At 37.9% G+C, this 22,950-nt stretch overlaps 1 protein-coding gene across 1 annotated transcript in view; it reads left to right on the top strand.

Annotated features, from left to right (window-relative positions):
- Positions 1 to 94: 94 nt before the first annotated feature.
- Positions 95 to 22,950, top strand: part of LOC134847667 (cilia- and flagella-associated protein 45-like) — a gene marked incomplete in the record, with an annotated part of 23,870 nt that continues 1,014 nt past the window's right edge. The window contains 7 exon segments of the mRNA XM_063864830.1: positions 95 to 288; positions 13,153 to 13,281; positions 13,703 to 13,827; positions 16,585 to 16,729; positions 17,634 to 17,836; positions 21,325 to 21,471; positions 21,868 to 21,997. Coding sequence (XP_063720900.1) covers positions 286 to 288; positions 13,153 to 13,281; positions 13,703 to 13,827; positions 16,585 to 16,729; positions 17,634 to 17,836; positions 21,325 to 21,471; positions 21,868 to 21,997 — 882 coding nt within the window.

The following is a 22,950-nucleotide window of genomic DNA, read 5'->3' as shown; positions in this document are numbered from 1 at the left end:
ATTTTTCAATAATATAATAGTGATCGATCTGTGTTTTTCATTTCGAGTGAGCTTTGTTTTCTTATACACAATCATTTGAAGATTTTAGCACGTGGTTCGATGGTATTCAAAGACATGCGTTAGTTTTTTGTACCAATTTTTTACGCAATAGAATAATATCTTTATTTACAGATTGGAGCTGCAGTTACGCTTTCATTCTCTTGTGTTTATCGTGTTACCAATATTTTAGATTCAACAGAAAGCGGTGGATTGTTATAGACAACCTAATATTCAACCCTTATTAAAATGGTAAGTCGCAATTGTAAGACAAATTAAATTTTTTCCATTTTTTTTCTATGTGAAAATGAGTTGTTGTTGGGTGTGGTTGGTGAGTGCGAATTATTTACAATCTTATTTTTTGGTTTTGGAGGAAATTCAAATAAGCAGCTAAAATTTTTGACGCGGTTATGAATTAAAAACAACTAGAATTAAATTGCTAATGGTGGGTACCATTTTTTTTGCGCCAGCAGAAACCGTTCCCAAAAGTAGTGCCGGTCATAGCTCCCTGTTAAGCATCAACAATATCAGTCAACAAGATCTTCATCAAAGTTAGACGAAATAATCTGAGCTTTGTACGATATATTTAGTGCTGGGGTTCTTGGAAAAATTTTGCATTTATTTTACAAAATTGGAAATACAATTTACCAATCAGTTTAAACGGTGTCAGGTTTCCCAGTAGAACCAAACGAACGCTTTTGTTATGTAAAATTATCTGTCGCATATTGACATAAAGCTGATGTTTTGTCAACTTGAGATTTGGAAAGAAGACGGATGGCTGTTTCCAATTTTGACCCAAAGTTTGGATGACAATCTTTTAAGATCAGTTTGACGTTTCGTAATCCAGTTATATTTTGCCTGTTCAACAGAATAACCCCTCTGAAGGCTTTTGTTCTCGTTGGCGGACTAAATCGCCCAGGATAAAAATCCCCGGAATAAAAACCCACCTGATAAAATCCCTCAGCACTAATTTTCTTATAGGACCAAATCAACCTACGACAAAATGAACCAGTTATTGTTTGAAATCCCCTTTTTAAAATGAAACATTGAGGCAACTTGGAGAGTTAAACTGAGTGATGAAAAAAAACAATAAATAGATAAAAGACTTAAAATTGAAAGGTCGAGTTTACAGGCTTTGAGGAAATCCAACTCTTTGAAGTTAGCGGCAGAGCATGCGATGATCTTGATTCTCCCAAGTTATCCTCTTTTCTTGAGTATTTTTTTCCCAAGCTGCATTTGAAAGAAGCTAAATGAGGCTAAGCTAAGCGAGTTAGAATCTGAAAATTTAGAGTAGTGAAAAATTCACATCAAAATGGTGATGTTTGTCTGCATTTGCGAAGCGAGAGTAATTGTACGAACCTTCTTTTTTTCCAACCTAAGCCGCAAATATTGGTGCCAATTTTGGGGCAATTTTACATTTTTTCATAGCATGGGCTTTGAAATTCGAATAGCTATAAGTTAACACAGTAGATGCATTTTTATTTTATCAAAAGAACCGAAGGAAGTGATTCGATGTAAACAACATAACAATCATGAAAACTCGAGATCAAAATTTTTTTGAAATGCATTATTTGTACATAATGTAGCTTTGTGCTTTGCAATTTTTTCATGCAAAGTTAGTGCGGAAGCCTTCAGTTTGTTTTAACCCAAGTTATTACTTGCAAAATTGAGTTTATTTGTATTTGGTGCCATTTTGCTGAATGACATGGGCAATTTTTTTTTAAAATGTTGCTGCCTTATACGTGACTAGTATTAGGCGGTTGTTAAGCTTGCGTGGCTGAGTATAGATGATGCGTGAAACTCAAAATCTCTTGGTTGCAGTAGGTCGCAGATTGAATCCTAGACGTGGCCCAGTTTTTGCGAAATCAAGGCTTATTTCTATTTTTTTATTGCACTTTATAGAGCTGCTTTTTGGTCGTGTTCTCGCAAGTGTTTGCGAAGCACAGCTTTGCCTCTGTTAAATGGTGGGATCAACTCAAAAAGGATTCAATAGAGTCAATCATCAATTCGTAATGGATACGAGAGTGCTCGTATATCGGGGCTAAGCCCTGAATGTTGCGACTGGACTTAAGGCCAATTAAAAAGCTTTATTTTTTGTTGAATTGTTAATGCTACATAGCATTAAAGTTGAAAGCATAGTATAAAGCCAGTATAGTTGCTTAGCAATACCAGCTATATAGCTCAGCGTATACATAGTGCGTTCCGGGGAGTTCGGCGTGGGTTCGATTCTCACCTAAGTCGTTTCATTTGAGAATCCTATTTGAGCCGAACCTGACAGAACATAAAATGCTAATATTTTAATCGGTTCAAAATTGGTTTGCAAATGAGTTTCTGTTAACCTCGTGAATTGAATTTGATTTTATAGCAAAAATCATAAATCAGCGCATGATCAACCCCACTATTTTGTCTTGATACGTTTAATTTAGTCACAATATTTCGACCATATTTCGTGAATTTAAAACCGATTTTGTTTTGTTTTTACTGTTTAAATTGAGCAGAACATTTTGGTGCCGCGGCTCGGGAAGATATTTTTACGAGTGAAGTGGGAAAATGAAAAAGAGCTGAAGAGTCTTCATTTAATCACCGTGCGGGCAGGTGCTCGCTCAGTGGCAGTGGAGTCAATTGAAGCTTGGGCAAAGAACCCCCCCCCCTGTGGGGTTTTGATCCACCAGCAATTTAAAAATAGCTTGTCATCAGAGAGGAGTCTAGAGGCAGCCTCACAGCTGGACTATACGAAAGGGTTTGGGGTAAAGGCAACAGGTTGTCAACTATTGGCCGATTGCGCACACTGCAGAAACAAAACACGATGCTAGTGGCACCCACTGAAGTCGAAGAGATTTATTCCCAGAAGGCCGATAACCCAAAGGCCAATACCTTCAGCCGATATCATTTTCTCAACACCTGTTTTTTTGTGGATTTTGGTCTACAATCCGATGAACTTTTTGTCCCTGCAAAAAACTTGTAAGACCGAACCTTTTTATGTCCATTTCTCAACCCAATTATGCTATAACCTGACCTATGAGTGCTATGATTCGTAGTTTTTTTTCATTATTAGGATATGCTAGTTTTCAAAATTTGCTGTAAAATTACATACAATGTTGTTAATTGCAAACCGATTAAGACCGTACTAGATACCTAATCCTAGTTCATACCCAGTACCCTATTACCCCGGGATAGTCTTGAACCCAAAAAATTGTGTGAAAAAAAATCCAGAAAAATTTTCAAAAAATTTTCGCAAAAAAAAAATTTCAAAAAAAAAAAATTTTTTTTTGCCCGAATTTAGAGCAAAATCGGAAAACACCGTTTTCGTCTCGCCCGTTCAAACGTTTAAACCGTCAATCGTGTCGAGCAAGTTTTTTGAGTGAATCCCTACCTCGGTTTACTCCAGTCGTTGGATAAACTTTAAAAATTTGCTCGGCTTGCCCCGTCTTCGGCCGCATACCGCCGCGACAGTTACTACTACCGTTTCGCCGTAACGTCGTTGAAATTAACCGATAAACCGTACGCGTTAACTTAAATAGTACTGAATCGAAGCCTTAGCAAAACCTTACAAAACCCTCAGCTAAGGGTTCTTAAAGTTATTATCGTGATAATTTTTTTTCTTTTCATTGGTATGTGACGACTTTACTTCAACAGACTCCTTGAATTGATTGCCATTAAAACAACCGTATCGCTTATCACTCTCAATGGTGTTCAACATTGCTGCGAGTTCTCTCCATCACTCCGTAAATACATTACCATTAACTCTACAATAACGCCTCGACGACACTTTTGAAGCAGTTCCAGGTTTAATCTTTAACTTGAATGCAAATAACCGGCAAAAGACTGTTCAATATCTTTAAAGCAATTCCCCAAAATGTATGATAGAGAAAAACCTTATAATTTGGCACGATTTTATAAATAATTCATTGAGCAAGCATAGATCAAACAACGATAACCCACTTACACCAGAAAGATGATTGAAATTTTAAAAGAATATAAAAACAAAATATCAGCCATTACTTACGTACACCGTCAAAATACCCCCATTATTTATGGACGTTTGGTTGAAACAGGAATATTGACCATTAATGTGACCAAACATTTAATCTCAAAAAGAAAAGCTAGCAACAAAGAACTAATTCGTAAGCTTAAATTAATTGATCCTCCGGCATTTTTAGAAATAAAAAATTTGAGAATCATTCGACGTTATTTCCCCAATTTGTCCGAACTTATCAATAAAGTTAAAAATCGTCGACCAAGTTAAAGAAAAAGAAAAGCAGATAAGCATAAGATTTGACAAATGACAACAGTCGAAGAATATTTAACATTTGTTAGTCATTATAAATCATGATTTGTTTTTTTTTTCATTAGTTAAATTCTTCTTTACTTTCAATCTTGTAGTTTGTTGTCCTTCTGTTCCGTAGGCAACGACAATCGTAGGGTTCTTGCGAGGATCCTCTCGTTCGGTATAGGACGCGGCTACTGGAATTGATTTTAGTTTGATTCCGTCAATCGACACTTATTTGTTTTTTTTTGCTCTTATTTAAAATCAAATATTTTAAAATGGAGCTTGACTTCGGCCAGAAGCTAAACAAAATTTATCTTGCCAGTAAAGAGTTGGAAACAAATTTTTTCGATTAGCATGCCAAAATTACGGAATATATAAGTGCGAATGATAGACCAGCTAAAATTGAAACGAACATCTAGCAATTGCATACAAAAATTTATAGAGAAAATTGATGAGCTTAAATCTTTGTCTATGCACAGCAACAACGCTGCTGAAACCTTAAATCAACTCCAGTTTTACCTAGGATCTATCACTGCAAAAAATGACGATGTTTTAGGTCCAGCTAAAAATTACTTTCAAATTAAACATCAAGAGGACCAGGTAGCAACTGCACGAATCCCAACACCAAGCAAATCCGTCCGTTCCAAGAAACCCCTTCCACAGCGTTCTAAGGATGCATCAATGACTTCGAGTGAGCGTCGAAAAGAGGCAGCCCTTGCAAAAGTTGGACGCGAGGAAGTTGAACGCCAAGCAGAGGCTAAGCTTCGTTTGAAAAAGCAAGAGATCCAGATTCAGTCGATGAAGGGTCAACTTGATCTTGATAAGGTTGTAGAGGAAAGCCGTCAAAAGCTAGCCGAAGCAACTATCGAAGAGGCTGAAAATCTGGAAGTCGCCTCTGAAATTTGTGAACTTCGTCGTAGCAGATCGAAATTGGCAATGGCCGTTCAGGAGAACCAAACGGAGGAAGACAGGATAAGAAGTTGGGTGAACACTCAATTCCCAACTCAGGAGATAGTTCAGCCCGTGGCGCCAGTCCAAAGTGTCAATCTGGAACCAGCTTCCGAGTTCTTGTCATTTTTAAGTATTGAACCGCCTTTCAGTAGAAATCTGACATTGATTAATAACTCTCATCCAAATGCTAATTATTTCGAAACCACGTGTATAAACTCACAGAGTGTTAACGTCCCTCATACATCAAATACAAGTGACAGCTTGCCAAATCCGAATGTAAACAGTATGTATGAGCCTTAGGAACAGCTACTTTTGACTAACCTGTACAACTACAACCCTTTGATGCAGAGTAGTTTTCATCATTCTAAAATCCCGACGAGCTCAATGCCCATTGCTCAACAAACCGTTTTACCAAGTAATTCTGCAAATTTTGTGTACCAACCGCTTTTACCAGCTAATGTTGGTCCTCTCAACCCTCCAACAGTCACCTTTTCCCCTAACTCATATTATGTCACACAGCCATCGAATGTTCAACCGTTCTCTAGCGGAGGAACAACTTTTTATATCGGTGATCCTAAAGCTGTAGACGCCGCTATCTATTCAAAACCGCTGATGGCGCCTTATACAAATGAGAACAAACAATATAGCCCATTTACGTCCTCGGGCAGTAAACCAATCACTAATCAAGATCTAGCTGAAATCTTGACACTGAGCCAGAAAGGTCCCTTGCCTGAGTGGAAATTGTCTTCTTTCGACGGAAATCCATTGCAGTGGCCTGAGTGGTTTGGTCAGTTCAAAAGTGCAATCGATGCAAAAGTTCTAAGTGATGATGTCAAACTGATATATATCAAAACTTTCGTTTCAGGCAAAGCGAAGAATGCAATTGCCGAATTCGCTTACAGTGGAGTATTCTACAAGGACGCTTTGAAAACGCTAGAGAGGAAATTTGGACAACCACAAACGATTGTGGCAGCTCATCTTGAAAAACTTTCGATTTTTCCACCTCTCAAAATGCACAATTCAGAAAGCATTATCAGTTTCGCTTCCTGTATATCCAGTCTTGTCGCTATTTTAAAATCGTTAGGATATGAGTACGACTTGAAGAGTACATCCGTTTTGAATCAAGTTATTTCAAAATTGCCTCAAAATATGAAAGAGTCGTGGTCTCTCCATTCTGTAAAGAAATGTTGGAGACAGCCAACCGTTTTAGATTTTAATGATTGGCTCCGCGACAAGGCTGAGGCCCATGAACTTATGCGTGTGAGTCAGAATAAGTCACGACCTGAGGAGACTCCAAAGACTGGTTTCCATAAACCACCTACAAAAGTGTTTGCCGCTGCTTCAAATGTTGAAAAACCATTTTTTGCTCCGTGCCTCCAGTGCAAGGGTAAACACCCACTCTGGAGTTGTTCTGTGTTTAAGGAAAATACCCCAACTCAACGAGCTCAATTCTCCGCACAAAGTAGGTTGTGTTTTGCTTGCTTTCAACCTCACCACATGTTCCGAAAATGCCCTAAAGCCCGCAAATGCACTAAGCCTGGTTGTGAAAGCACCCATAATGTCTTGTTGCATGGTGCTGAGAAAGTTTTCAGCGTAAGGTCTGCAAACAAAAAGTTAAACAATAGCAATAACGCAAGACATTCAAATTCAAACAGTACCGCCCCGCCGAACCGGAATAAGCCGCAAAGTTCGTTATCGAACCTAGCCGGTTCGCCGTCTTACAAGAAACTAACGGGACTCCTTCCTGTGCTTCAATTGGAAATAAGTTCACACACAGACGTGAACACTGCTCTTGTAATGTGCGATTCCTGTTGTACCCACTCATGGGTCTCGGCGGGCCTAGCACAGCGTTTAAATTTAACTGGCCAAAAGCTAGATATTCTGGTGAACGGCTTTAATTCGACGGAATCCGTTCCCACGCAACAAGTCGAAGTGAATGTTTTTGCCAAATTCGACCACCATGAATACTCGTTTAGGGTTACGCCGTTTGTGAAAGACAGTTTGAGCGTTGGTTCCGAAACCATTGACGTTTCCATTCTCCAAGACAGGTTTCCACATCTGCAGCCAATTAAATCTATTGTTTACAACTATTCCGACGTTGAGATGATATTAGGGCAGGATGTCTTTCATGCAATCAAGCCTCTCGAATACTTCCACGGACGAAATCAAAATACTCCTGTCGCTGTCCGTATGCCCATTGGCTGGGTTCTCAGTGGCCCACTCCCATCACCAATTGGTGTTCGAGCCACCACTTTCAAGTGCAATGGTGAAGACGTAGCACTTGCTGTCCAAGTGAAGAAATGGTAGAGTCGTATGGCACGTTTAAACAAGCTGATCCCCGTTCCTTGGCTGATAAACGTGCACAAAAAATTCTTGACTCTACCACGATTCATGATGGCAGCCGTTATGTTGTCGGAATGCTCTAGGTTGATGACAACATTCATCTTCCCGATAACGTTTACATTACTAGAGAAACATTTAAACCTGAAAACTCAATACGCATCAGATATCCGAAGTGATCTCGAGAAGGGTTACGTAGTCCCGGTTAGCCCTCACGACTCAAAAGACCGTTCAGACCGAGAATGGTACGTACCGCACCACCCAGTCTTAAATCCCGCAAAGTTTGGCGCGTTTTAAACGGTGGTTCTAAGTTTCACGGCAAATCACTGAATAACTCCCTTCTCGTCGGCCCCGATCTGCTTCAGAACCTTTTATTTGATTTAATGCGCTTCCGAGAGCACAAATACGCAATTTCCGCAGATATCGAAGGCATGTTTATGCAGGTCGGCTTACTAGAAAGGGATCAAGGCATATTTTTGGAGCGAAAGATTCTCCGACATGTGCTAACTATGCTCTTCTCCGAACAGCGGTCGATAACCAAGATCGTTACCCCGATGCCGCTTACGCCGTGCTAAACAACTTTTACATGGATGACTACCTTGGATCTGTGAAAAACCCAGAAACTGCTTCAATGTTAAGTCGCAGTTTAGTTGAACTGCTTAAGTTGGGTGGGTTTAATCTTAAAAAAAAAAAAAGCAACGTTCCCAATTTGTCTTCGAAACTAAATCCCCCTAAGACCAGCGCTAACAACAGTAAGGAAATTATTACTGCTGCGATTAATCCGGAAACCGCATCACATGTTCTCGGTCTCAAATGGGACCACGTCACCGATACGTTAGTTGTGAGCAGAGGAGTCAACCGCGAACTCAAAGACACTGTTACGCAGCGATCGGTCCTTAGTTTTGTGTGCTCCGTGTTCGAACCCATAGGTCTTGTTGCCCCGTATACCGTACGCGCACGTTTGCTACTGAAAGATATCTGGAGATTGAGTGGCCAACAGTGGGACGACCCACTGCCAATTGAGTTGTGCCGCAGATTCACTGAATGGAACTCTGGCTTGCCAGTTTTAGTGCAGCTCAAAATACCTCGTTGCTATTTTGACTTCCCAGTAGATGAGGTTGGGCTGCACATGTTCGGTGATAGCTCATTGGACGTTTTCTGTTCTGTAGCATTCCTTCGAGCTCAGAAAAACGCCTATTCCAAATGTCAACTAGTGTTTGTCTTCGGTAAAGCAAGAGTAGCCCCGATGAAGATGCTTTCAATTCCGAAGTTGGAGCTTCAGGCTGCGCTTCTTGCTAGTCGCCTAAAGGATGATATCGAGAAAGCTCTGACACTGAGTATTTCCAAAGTGTTCACGTGGACTGACAGCACAACAGTCCTTCAGTGGTTGAACTCGACAAGCAAACAGCCCGTCTTTGTAGCCAACCGAGTAGCCGAGATTCTGGAGTCAACATCAATTGACCAATGGTTCCATGTTTTGAGTGGAGACAACCACGCTGACACTGGAACTAGAGGTATTACTGCTGATTCCCTCAAGCAAAGCAGTTGGGTAAACGGCCCTTCCTTTTTGAAAACTTCTGATTGGCCTTTCAATCCAAATAGGGAAGTTACTGACAAAATTCGCCTGGATGGTCCGGTCTACGATCTAAATGAGGGTTTAGAGGTCTCTTCCAATTTTCCGTGCACTGCAGTTTCGACTGACTTTGCCTTCCCTTGGGAAGAGTATAGCTCGTTCTCTCAGATAAAGCGACTGGTCGCATATATGTTAAGATTCTCACCTAAGCATAGACATTTCAGATCACCAGATAAGGCCATAATTGATCCAGCAGAACTTGTCATTTCAGAGGAAAAGCTTTTGCAACTTTCGCAGTTAGAGTCATTCCCAGCTGAAAGTAAAACAATTAGCAATTTAGCAGCTGGAAAATATGTGAAAACATCGAGCCGTATGTCATCGTATTCGCCTTTTATCGGGCCGAACGGTTTAATTAGATCTACCGGCCGTATCCAACGTCTCTCTGCAACCGCATTCGAAACTGGCCATCCAATAATTTTGGATAGCCGCCATCACCTAATCCGATTGTTTCTCCGTTTTTATCACATTAAGCACGAACATCAGTCAGTCGAATACCTTCGTTCCGTCATTCATCAGCAATTTGTTGTACTAAGCTTAAGATCTACACTAAGAGCTATTGAAACACATTGCGTGTGCTGTAGAAAGCGAAAACGAAAACCGTTACTCCAATGATGTCTGACCTTCCCGCGGAGCGTCTAGGTTACCACCAGCCACCGTTCTCGAACTGCGGCGTCGATTATTTTGGACCATTTCATGTAACCATTCGTCGATCTTCCAAGAAACGCTGGTGGTTTCTATTTACTTGCTTAACGACTCGCGCAATTCACATTGAGTTAGTTCCATCCATGGACACAAGTTCATGTGTGATGGCTATCGAGCGCTTTATTTCTAGGCGAGGAACACCCTCAATAACTTGGTCGGACAACGGAACAAACTTTGTAGGAGCCGAAAAAGAGCTTCTTCTGTGCATCAAAAATTGGAACGCAGAAGCTCCACTGTCGCTCGTACACAAAGGCATTAAGTGGAAGTAAAATCCGCCAAGTGCACCACATCAATGTGGAGCATGGGTGCGAATGGTGCGCAGTTGTAAGCGTGTGTTTTATGCAATCTTAGGGTCAAGAAAGTTGACTGACGAGATTTTGAACACAATCATGTGCCTAGTTGAAGCTTCACTAAACGCCCGTCAACTCACTCCCGTTTCTGACGACCCAGATAGTCTTGAGGTTTTGACGCCGAATCATTTCCTCTTAGCTCAGCACAGTTTAACGTTTCCGTCTCTAGGGTCGAATGAAAACTATTCTCACTCTAAACGCTATGCCCGTGCGCAGTCGTACGCAAACGCAATTTGGCAGCGATGGTTAAATGAGTACGTCCCTACACTCAATGAAAGAGTTAAGTGGCATTCTCCTCCCGAATACTCTTTGAAAACAAGAGATATGGTGTGGTTAGTTGAATCCACTAGCCCTAGGGGCTACTACCCACTAGCACGCATAATGTCGCTAAATTACGGCAAAGACAACACCTCCCAGTCCGCAAACCTAAGGACCGTTTCCGGAAACTACACTCGGCCGCTCGTTAAGCTCGTTCCGGTTCTCGCTCCTTCGGGGGTGGAGGATGTTAATGCTACATAGCATTAAAGTTGAAAGTATAGTATAAAGCCAGTATAGTTGCTTAGCAATACCAGCTATATAGCTCAGCGTATACATAGTGCGTTCCGGGGAGTTCGGCGTGGGTGCGATTCTCACCTAAGTCGTTTCATTTGAGAATCCTATTTGAGCCGAACCTGGCAGAACATAAAATGCTAATATTTTAATCGGTTCAAAATTGGTTTGCAATTGAGTTTCTGTTAACCGCGTGAATTGAATTTGATTTTATAGCAAAAATCATAAATCAGCGCATGATCAACCCCACTATTTTGGCTTGATACGTTTAATTTAGTCACAATATTTCGACCATATTTCGTGAATTTAAAACCGATTCTGTTTTGTTTTTACTGTTTAAATTGAGCAGAACATGAATTTTTGACAAAATAATTGAGAAAAAAAAGCTACATAAAGTACTAGGTGTGTTTAGCGCCTCGTTTTGTGATAATAAGATTAAAGTGCTGCCCTAAATTCAATTTAGAACGCAATAATTTGCTGCTTACGCGTGTTATAAGTACGCAATGTATCGCAGTTTAATTATTGCAAATTGCGATTTTTTTCCAAAAGTATATTGTACTGAGGGATTATATCTTGGTTGAATTAGTCCTTTACCCCACAAAACTACCGTAGTTAAAACGGATGCGTCATTTCCCCCCCCCCCCCCAAAAGGAAAATCAAACACTCGAATACGCATTTCCTGATACTTGTACATATATAATTTACCAAAATGAATCATTTTTAAAATAAGTTTACAGAAGCAAGAGTTTGTGAATTGTCCTGTAATTTGTCTCCAAAAATTTTTAGAAAGAAAATTTTGATAAGAAAGATTTTTAACAATCTGAAAAATTCGTGTGGCCTCATTTTGGACCACAAGCATAAAATGTTTTCATGTTTTTAAAAGTAAGAATTGAAAAACTACTCGTAATCCGACTCCCAAACTATAATATTTGAATGGTTTGATTTTTTTCCCCAAAAGTCAATAGAAAGTAGTAAGTATTTAGACTCAAGTCGTATCAGAAATAATGTTACCAATTAGTTAGCCTCAATTCATTTTGCGTGCTTTTTTAGTACGGGATATTTAGCGTCAATAAATATATAGTTTTTTTAGCGTCAATAAATTTTTCAAAGCGCGTATTACTTTGCCTAGAACATTTAGATTATATGGCAATGTGCTAATCTGCAATTTCACATCGCCAGATTTTTAACAAAAAGGATTGCAGATAAAATTTATTATCCCATTTGCATACCGAAACGATAATTTCATTGGTGTATAAAATTTTGGATGTTTCTCATTTTCATTCTCCTAGCAAATTGTAGCGTTCCCCATAATAGTAAAATCAGAGTAAAAAGGAGTTTGAAAGTTTTGTTACTAGGTTGAGAAAACTATAACTGGAAAGCACCAAAAAAGTTCTGATAAAAACTTTTAGTTTTATCGCGGATGATGGATTGAAAAAACAAATTCAAGCCTACCTAGTCCTTTTTTTCTCCAAAAAGCAAATCAAAAAAGTTTATGCAGTTTATGAGGACAAATTGGGGGCGAAACATCCAATGAAAGTTTTCGAAAACCTCACTTTGTGACTTAGCACATAAAATAAATTTATAACCACAAGTAGCTAAATTATTTAGAAGAAGCTACTTAATTGTCAATTTGATTTTTAAAAGCATACTATTTAGGAAAATTTTTTTTAAAAAACTCAAACTAATTTTATCGACTTTTATTTTGTTCTTGAATAAAAAATCAGATTTGTTTTCCCGCCATTTTGGTTTTTTGTGTCCTTGAATTGAAATCAAATTTTTTAGTATTATGATTGACACTCAATGACCTATTATCTATTTCTGAAGCACATGTAATTTTGAAGGAATTCTGAACATTGGATTTTTTTTCAAATTTGAAAATGCACCTGCAAAAGCAAAGCATTGATTGAACCAAAGCACACTGGTTTTGAACTTAGATAAAACCAATACAATTAGGTTCAGTTAATTCAACGAGAAAAACAACTAACCCATTAAGATGATCAAAAAGGAACAAGCAAAAACTCTTTGATCACTTTGAAAGTGGTAATCTTCAGAACAAAACTCGTGTTAGGGTGGCCAGGAGGTCAAATCGCTGTCACAAGGGGCTTCCGCCCTCCCAACTTATTCCAACTTATTCCGTGAAAAAAAAAATTGAAAAATTTATCATAGAATTTTTATTAATATTGTTTAAACAGCTTATGGTGACATACAAAATCAAAGCGGCCAAAAAATGGTGGTTTTAGGCTCAAAAAACGACAAAAGTTGAAAGTATTTTTTTGAAAATCCGCCCCTTGAGAAAATGCAAGATCTGGGTCTGGTTTTAGCCGGGCAGTGTGATGAGCTACAGTGCCTCTAGTGCTGCGGGGAGTAGGGGGAGGGGCCCCGTTTACAAGACAGTGTCGCGAGAGTCCCGAGTTGACGACATGCTGTTCGGAAAGAACACTACAAAACAGGTCAGTTTAAGAATCATCATATTAAGAATTTTTAAATTTGTTAATTGTAAGTGTCAATGAAGATCACAAAAAGACGTTTTGAAGCACTTCTTCGAAAGCTTTAGCTCAAAAATTGCTTTTTTTGGTGCGCGGTCTCCCTCAAAATTAATATTTATTGACGCCGAATGCGCCTTAAAACAGTTGAGATCGGTCAGCCAAAAATTGATGCCTTAAATTAGTACCAAAAGGGAGACCTTTAGGAGGGTGGTCAGGTTGTCAAATCTCTGTCGCAAGGGGCTTCCGCCCTCCCTTCTAGTCAAACTCCGCTACTGATTTCAATCATTGATTGTGTATCAAAACGAAGTGATTGACATTGATCAACACTTCTGAATCTGCAATTTATCTCCTTATTTTGAAAGAAAAAATAAATTCGTGTTGATAGAAAAGCAGCAGTGGAGCTGCAGCAATTGTGGATGATTGTCGAGGGCAGAGACACTCGGCACCCGGCAAGTCAAAGAAACCCGAACAGATACAAGTGATCACAAAAGACCTCATCCGAAAACTCATGTAAGCCCCAGTCGAGATTTTTGATGCAAGATTCGAGAGGTTCAATCGTAATTAGATAAAGCAAAGACTCAAACCGCTCAAATTTTTGCGCATAATCTGGTCCTGACAGCAAATGCAAGCCCATATTTTCCATCAGCTATCAGTCGAAATATGCAACAAGACTGCTCGTATCTCAATCGACTAGATTCTTTTACCTTTCACCTCTCCCACCCACTTAGATTTTATAAGTTCCTAATTTTCGTTCACGCAGTCTTTATGACATGCATGAACTATGATCACAAACATCTTTTTATTTAGTTTTCCGGTCTCAAAAATTATAGTAACAAAAATTGTTTGGCCAATGGGCCATTTTTGTTGTATTTTGAACGTATGGGTAAACCTAACTCAGCCTACTTCAACACGGCAAAACATGAAAAAAAAACGTTCATAAAATATTCCACAAAATTCGTACAAACTTGCAGCAGAAAACTGTATTGTGAATCAAACGTGTAACATGTAATAGATTTTTTTTTTCGTTTTTAATGAGAAATTAAAAATAATTTAAAAATGAAGCAAAAAATTTGAGAAAATGCAAAAAACTACTTACAGCGCGCATTAATTATTTACATTTCAAGAAAAACAAGACTGCTCCTATATAAGGGCAAACAACTTATTGGTATTGATTAGCTTTTGGTAGAGAGTATATTAAAAAACTATAAGTTTTGGACAATATCAAACATCAAATGTAAAAACTCGAGTCGTACGAACGAAGGTAATAAAACCGATTAGCTCGCCTGAATTCATTTTGGAACCAATTTGCAGTGTTTCATCCTTTTCCACGCACAAAAAAACTCAGCTTTATAATTAAATTTTTCACAGCGCGCATCAATATAAGGAGTATGGCCAAATTGGCAATTTTCAAAACCTCAGAACTTTACCAAAATAATCGACAAATAATACATTTTTTGGCAAAACCTATTATTTTGTTATTGAAAATTTACTGAAAAAAAAACTTCCGAGCAAAAATATTTTACATTTCCTCGAAAGACGGAACATTAAAAAGTTTCGAGCTCCGTCTTAATTTTTCTGTTCAAAAGAATTTCGATTCATATAAAACAGTTTTAACAAAAATTTTGCAATGAAATCTGATCTGTCAATGCCTTGATCTTAAGTTTAGAAAAACTCACATTCTGTCACTTTTTCTTTGGGGGGTTTAAAAGGTGCCAAGTATTGCTAACTGTTTTTCCAGATTTCTTCGAGTATATATGTGGCTTCAAACATGTTTCAAAAAAAAATGAGGCAAAATATTTGGCGAAAACGATGCATAGCTAGGCGCGAATGGTTTGACACATTTTATGTGAGGAATAGAAATCAGAATGGAACCTCAATTATTCATTGAAAGCTAGCTCAGACTTCGTAAAAAGTACTCAAAATACTTAGGGCTGCTGTTCGATGAGAATATTTTTGTTTTCTTGGTTTTTCTATTTTTTAGATGAAAGTTCATTTATAGTTTTGTTTCAATTTCTGAAGAAAGTGAAAGAATATTAAAAGTCGGTGTGATTTTTTTCCGAACATTTTTAGAAAACTACAAAAAACTTATAAGCTTTTCAAAAACTGTGACGTCCTTCAGCTCAAAATTAAAACGGTATTTCCACTGTAATCATCTTTTGTAAAATGCTGGTGCTTGTAAATCGACAATCATTTTTCAAATTTGGATTAAACAACGCGCTTTACAGCGATGATTTGAGCCAGTTCAGAAATCGTTCTAAAGTTTATTGAGGCAGGGGTTTTGAAACGCTAGTAATGGCTAAACATATCACTCTGTAAATTGCGTAGCGTGTTGTCAGCACTTTTTATTTTTTATCTGGGAAACTTAGTAACTATAAATATCACTCTGTAAATTGCGTAGCGTGTTGTCAGCACTTTTTATTTTTTATCTAGGAAACTTTATCGAAAACAGAATTGAAGAGGAGTCTGAAAGTCAGGGTTTTTGTCCTGATAGGAGCAGTCTTGTTTGATTTATTGCAATGCTGACTATTATCTTCAAATCGAGTGGAAATGTTGCTTTGCTTCTTGTTCGAATATTTGATTACACTTGCGAAAGCAAATGTTTTGTAATAAGGAAAGAAATTTTTTTCCCGTAAACAACTTTTCTTGCATCTGAAGTTGAAGTTGAAATTATTTCTAGAGAATCTTAGTGTTTTTGACAATGCTTCTCACTTGACCTCAAGGTAAAGCGGTTTTCCATGTACCCGAAGGCTAGGGTTCGTGGCCTGGGCGGACCCTGCTTTTTTCATAATGTATGAAATTATACGAAAGTTTCCGGGAAAAAACGAATTGAATTCTCTTGTTTTTTCGGATTAATTCCCGCATTGTAATTTTTTTCTTAACGGCCAGCAATTTTTGTCATAGATGCAAGTGTTTGTGATTTACTTTTGTTATTTACAAAACCATTAGCCTTATCTCCTTTTTTTCTTTTTGTCCACTTCCTTCGGCTTAATTCTATTCGGTTTATATTTTATCGGTTTGTTTGCAATCATTTTTGTTGCTTCAATAGTAGAAAATAATTAATGAAAGTCAGGTAGTTTGTCTTGCAAAATTTCAAAGTCTTAAAAGTTAATTGCTCAAATATGTTTTATGTAAACAATTTCTTACGTTTGTTTTTTGCTTTTCGTTTTGTTCTCTCCACATAAAACATTATGTTGATATTTTCTGCATGTTTTCTTTTCATTTAACTTGTTCAAATAAGATCTAATATGCAGCATTTGTGCCGTGTAGTGTTCCGCGGGAGGACCCGTCAGGCGAGACGATTGTGCTGCCGAGAGGAGAGTTCGACCGGATCAAGAGGGCCAGTAAGGTGCTAAGTAAGGAGGAGAGAGAGGCTCAACTTAGAGCCATCAAAGAGGACAAGGAGTTCCAGGAGGTAACATTAATTAGCTAGGCTCTTCACCCCCCTCCCCTCCAACTTTTGCTTATATTGTCCAACTTGAATATTAACAATGAATATTAACATGCTATGCTGACTAATTTAACTATTCCGAACGAATTTGTTCCCATTCATCACCTTGTAAAATTACTCATTACATCATATTCGGTTAAGAGCGAGGAAAACGGGAGCCAAACTTCTCGATACGTGAACTTAATGGTGAAAACCGCGGGTGGCTCAGAATGTTTTTGCAGAGTAAAAAGTGTTTAGTGTTTTTGAGAGTTTGGAAAATCAATTCGATGAACTTGAAACGAAATGCTTCAACCTGATTGGCTAAAATTTGGAAGTTGAAAAAAAAATTCTTCCATCTGATAGGCTGAATTCAAATTTGAAACTTAAAACAAAATGCTTTAACCTGATTGGCTAAAATTTGGAACTTGCAACGAAAATTCTTCCATGTGATATGCTGAATTTTGGAAATCGCAAATAAATGCTGCAATGTTATTGGTGAAATCCCCGGAGGTAATCCTACATCCATACCTGATGCCAAAATCTAAGCAAACTTTACACCTGTTTGAGCTCTCTTCTGTTATACGTGTACGGTCAAACATGTTTTTTTTCCCGGTAATATGGATATTGCAACAAAATGCTTGTCTGATTGGCTGAAATTTGAAAATTTCAACAAAAAGCTTCAAGCTGATTGGCTTAAATTTGAGAAATGATCCAAAATGCTTCAACCTGATTGAAATTGAAACTGAAATTTGAAATTGAAACAAAATTATTCAAGCTCTGATTAGCTTAAATTTAGAAGCTGTAGCAAAAATTCTTCGATCTGATTGGCTGAAATTTGGAAATTGCAAATAAATTCAGCAATGTGATTGGCTAAACTAAAACTGTTCAGATGGAGGCATCGAAGCGCAAGCAGATGTTGGCGGAAGAGGACTTGAAGAGGAAGAAGAATGAGAAGCTGTCTGATTTGGAGGAGGAAGTTAAGCAGCAGAGGGAACATCTGCTCACGAAGGCTCAGGAGTTGAGAGACGAACAGACGGACGAGATCAAACTGCTCAACGAACTCATACTCAACTCCAAATGCCATGCCATCAGGTATAGAGAGTTATAATAGATTAAAAGAAGTGAAAGTTATATTACGTAACAAAATGTATAGGAACAAAGAATTGATTCAAAAGAACATTAAAGAGTAATTCTTTCTGTTTTTTTTAAGAACCCTGTCTGTTCGAGCTTTTTAGTTGGTGTCAAACTTTGATACTTATAAAAACAGAAACAAAGACTTCTATTTGAACGATATTGGTACTTTCCGAATGGTTTCCAAAATAATTTCAGACCAAATACCAAATTGATATTCTGATATCTCCCAAACCACTATAAGGATCCTATTTTGATCAATTTTTTGTGCCGCATTGCGTTTTTTTGGCGCTCGCTTAGACCTCAAAACTAAGCTATTTGGCGCCGAAAATTGAACTGGATGTCCTAAATTATATCCAAAGTCTACACTTATTGTTCAAACCATTGAAAATGGGGAGGAACTTTGGATTCGAGTGTTTTAGTTTTTTTATGTTTTCCACGTAAAATCAGCTATCACAAATAGTCATCGCACAAGCTTAAGTGACATGTCATATTAAAGCCTTTTCAGTCGTGATTCGAACCACATTAAAAAATTTGAAAAAGTTTTTACTTTGTCGAGAAAGACCGGTTTGAAATTTTTGATTTTTGGCCCAATTTCGATCTAATTGTAAGATAGTAAGTGCAATGGCTTATTTAAATTTAATTCAAGCCGTGAAAGCTTAATTTTACTCAAGTAAAAGTCGTTTTTGGAGTTGCTAAGCGCATTTTTGAGAATCAAAAACTCGAAAATTCGAAAAAGTTTCCGCAAAAGTTTTCGAAATTTTGGATGTTTTTTTAATCTTTTTTTTTCGTTTTCCTAGTCATTTTTCTTCAAAAAGTGTTTTCTAATTGATCTATTTTTATTATGAATCTCAAATATGCCTGAGTTTTATTTTTTCGTTCAAATTTTTTTTTCGCAACATGCAGAAAAAAACGACACCAATTTGAGAAAACAATTTTGTATTTTTTAAGACTGTGGTCGGAACATTCTGTGCTACTTCCACAGTAACCAGCTATCCTTGTTGAATTTGTATTTTTATGATTGGCTTTTATTCACAGCCTGTTGGCATTTATAATATATATCTTTTTTGCTTTTGCGAATAGCAAGTACATTAAAACTGGATTTTATTTAAAAAACTCTGCTTTTTTGAAAGTCTTACCAATTTTTCTGCTTCAGCTCTTTTTTCGTCTCAGTATTTGAATACTACTTGACTTTTGTTCCGGCTTCCGAGTTTTGGTCCGTAATTTTCTTTCCTAGGTTTCACTTAAAACATTTTTCCTAGCCAAACAAGATTTCAGTTTTTGACATTTTGACGTTTCGGAACTTTTTGATTTTTTTCCGAGAGACATCCTCCTAAATCTGGAATTTAATCTAGGGTTCAATCGAAGTAACGGTTACTAGGAGTTTTCTCTGCATAAATGGCTATGTCCTCATAAAAGTAGACAAAAACTGCTCGTAGCAGGGCAAACATGGCCTTTAACTATTTCTAAGCTAATTATATCAAACGTTAAGTGTTGAAATTTGATTCGTATATGAAGTTACTGAGGCCCCGCACCGAAGTTTCTCCGATAATTATCTATTATCTGGCGATTTTGTGGTCGAACCAAAAATTGTTCTTTTAATGATCAATAATCTGGTGATTTTGAGGTCGCAGAGTAGAATAATCGATTATATGGAAAAAAAATCCATTAAAAACTCTGATTTTATGTCGATTACATTGGAATTATAATAGATTATAAGAGATTCCCGCACCGAGTGCCCATGGATCATAATCGATTTTATTGTCATAATATGGTCCGCAATAAAATGACAAAATAATCTATTATAATCCATTAAAAATGGATTATAATCCTAATATTTTTTTGTCAATATAATCCATTATAATCAATTTTAATCAATTAAAATGGATTTTTTCGAGGGGTTGTTCATGAAAATTACAATTTATTTAAAGTTATCTTATTTCCTGTTTAGTGCAGTTGCTACGTATTACGTGTCATAAAATGTTACATTTCAGAACAAAATTTCTATACTTTTTGCTCTCTGCTTTTAAATTCATCGCAGTTTAACACTTCATTTTACTGTTTTTCTTACCACAAACCCCCCCCCCCCAGTTTAAACACACCCTCAGTTAACCCCCCAGTTCACTACCCCACCAGTTTATTACTACCCCCCCCCCATCCCCCCCCCCTCCCCAATTTACGCCCCCCACTATTTACCCTCCCCCCAGTTTACCACTTCCCCCCCCCCGGTTTGTTTACCCATCCCCCAGTTATGCCCCCCCCCCCAGTTTACACTCCCCCACCCCAGTTTACCCTACCCTTTAGTTTTTGTTGCAATTTTTGGCAGTTTTATGGCGAATACAATAGATTTTATTGCGATTTTATGGCGATTTCAGGGCGAAAAAAAAAATGATTTTATTGAGATTATGTGGAGATAAAAATACATTTTAGTGGAATTACAAGGCAATATATTCTTGATGAAAATAATCTATTTTCTTTCTATTATAATAGAAAATGTTGCTTAAATTGGTTACACATAATCGATTATAATGGCAACATTTTCCGCAACATTTTCTCAATATAATCTATTTTTATCCGAGAAACTTCAGTGCGGGGCCAATTAGCTTGCCTCAATTAAATTCATATTGCAACATTTTTGCAGTGGGGGATAGTTTATCAAGCGTAAGCAATTGGCGTTACACTTTCAGCATTAAAGTATCAAATGAGCAGTTTTGATACACTCGTTTCAGCTTGAACAGACAGTCGCGGGGTCTATGTGCACAACGTAGGTCCAAAAATTGAGCTCCCAAAGAACCCTTCCAAGGTTATATATTCCTCACTTTCTTGAAAGTCGGAACAAAACGGGTTTTGGACTTGCAAAAGACGTTTTTTGAAGTTTCGACCGTTTTTTAAAACTTTAGTTTTTATCAAAAAATTTTCTGCCAAAATTAAAATTACGGGTATAATAAATTCAGGCCGTATCTTCTCTGGGCAAACGGCTATGCCCTCTAACCTAAACCAATATTATGACCTAAAATGCTCAAAATTTTTTCACTCTTTTCTGAAACGAGTGATGAGAATTCTTCAGTCAAAACAATAAGCTGCTTAATCTTCCCTAAATAAACTTTTTCACTGTTTTTTTTTATTAGTGGCATGACCTAATCGAATTATTAGCGGCTAATTACTTGCATTAGAAGAGCATTCACTATGGTTTTAGGTCAAGTCTATTTTTGAATTTAGGAAAGTTACGCATTTCCTCCCGCATCACATTACAATACTTTATAAAAAAATATACAACAAATATACAACCTCCAGTTGTAGCTGGGTCAGAAGTCGATTATGAGAGATTGTGCAGTTGATCTGCGATGTCTGATTTGATATGTGACGTCTCAATTAGTATACATGTCATACAGTATATAATCTTGATGTATATAGAATCATATTGCGTGATGGATGTGATTTGATTTTAGGGATGCCCAGATCCTAGAGAAGGACGTGATCGGGCGTGAGCTGACAGAGGAGGAGAAGAGACTGGATGCCATGATGGAACACGAGCGACAGAGACAGATCAAACTGCAGGAGGAATACGAACTCATCAAGAAACAAAAACAACTAGAGTGAGATGTCTATTTCGTTTTTTTTTGCTCCCACTTTCGAAAAATTTTATTCAATTATTTCATTTTCAAATGACATACCACACCATTTTATATGTAAAGCATTAAATTTTGGCATTAAATGTTCTCTAACATCTTGCGGATTTTTTGTCACAATTAGTTGAAGACAGTTCAATCCGACTAGTTACGTTGGTTTATCTAGAAGAAAAAGTACTCATTTACAAGCTGTTCAGTTATACAAAGACAACTCCCTTGTGTCGCAATGTTGCCGCACCCTCTAGGAAGGAGAAAGAATATGACGGGCCTCGAAATGCCGACCTCTCGCTAGAAAAGCGTAGACATTCACCACTTCACCATTGCTTACCCTGAAGGTGACTGTTTCTGTGTTGTTGTTATCAGGGCGGCTGGAGTAGTTAGGGATCAGATGGCTGCCAGGGAAGAGGCCAGTATTCTGATGGAAGAGGCCAAGGATCAGGAGGCGAGGGCCATGAGGAAGAAACAGGAGGCCATGGAGGAGGAGGACATCAAGGTCAGGACATGACTACTCTAACTTAAGGCTAAACTTAAGGCCATCGTTTCTTCTTTGTTTTGTGGATGCCAAGTGCAGCTTATTCGTCTCATCTGTATATGTGTATTTTGTATGCAGGGTCTGCTGGCTAAGAAGCGTGAACAGAAAGAGATTGCGAAGGAGTTGCTGGAGGAGAATGAGATGCAGAAGCAGCAGCGGGAGAAGGCCCTCGAACAGGACAGGGCCCTGGATCTCAAGGTCATGCAGTTCCTCAAGGACAAGGCCGTGAGTACATTCACACCAGCACTTTTTTACTATGGCAAAGAGATGGGGATGTCTCGTGTCATGAGGCTGTTATGATGACAGATAGACCAAATGCGCGAAAATTTTGAGTAAATAAACTTGATTGGCTGGGATCATTTTCGGGAATTCGGCAGTCCCTCTGCCATGAGGGATTCCTCCTTAAGATTGTTCAGTAGTTTTGAAATATCAATAAATTAAGAAAAATAGCCAGTTGCGGACTGTTCAAAAGACTCTGATTGGTTGAAATAGTTCGCTGATTCAGCCATGAAAGTAGCAACAACCTAAACCATCCCACCTCCCCCCATACCGACTGATAGCCCCTAACGATTAAATTAATATTCTGAAAAATCGTCGGCTCTGAAGTTTTTCAAAATCAGAGCGGCATTGTCTGCTTTGTATTATATTACACATCTAGTCTTTCTAAGATACAAAACTTAAATAAACGCGTTGAAACTCCAAAAATTTGCTTTAATATGTAAAATTGATTGCCGTTTTTTAGATTTACAATTAATTACTCCATATCCATCTCAAAGGCACATAAATTGTTTATGCTTAACCGTTGATTTAGTTATTTTTTTACAAGGGCGGATTCTTTAGAAGAGGTAGAGTGAAGCGGGGCAGCTGAAGACGTCTGTATTTCTTGAAGTGTGTGTATTTTTGTTTAGGAGAGG

The sequence above is a fragment of the Symsagittifera roscoffensis genome, chromosome 6 (genome assembly GCF_963678635.1).
Source record: "Symsagittifera roscoffensis chromosome 6, txSymRosc1.1, whole genome shotgun sequence".
In the NCBI taxonomy this organism is placed as follows: Eukaryota; Metazoa; Xenacoelomorpha; order Acoela; family Convolutidae; genus Symsagittifera; species Symsagittifera roscoffensis.
Note: the sequence above shows the minus strand (reverse complement) of the source record. Positions and strands in the feature narration are given on the sequence as shown.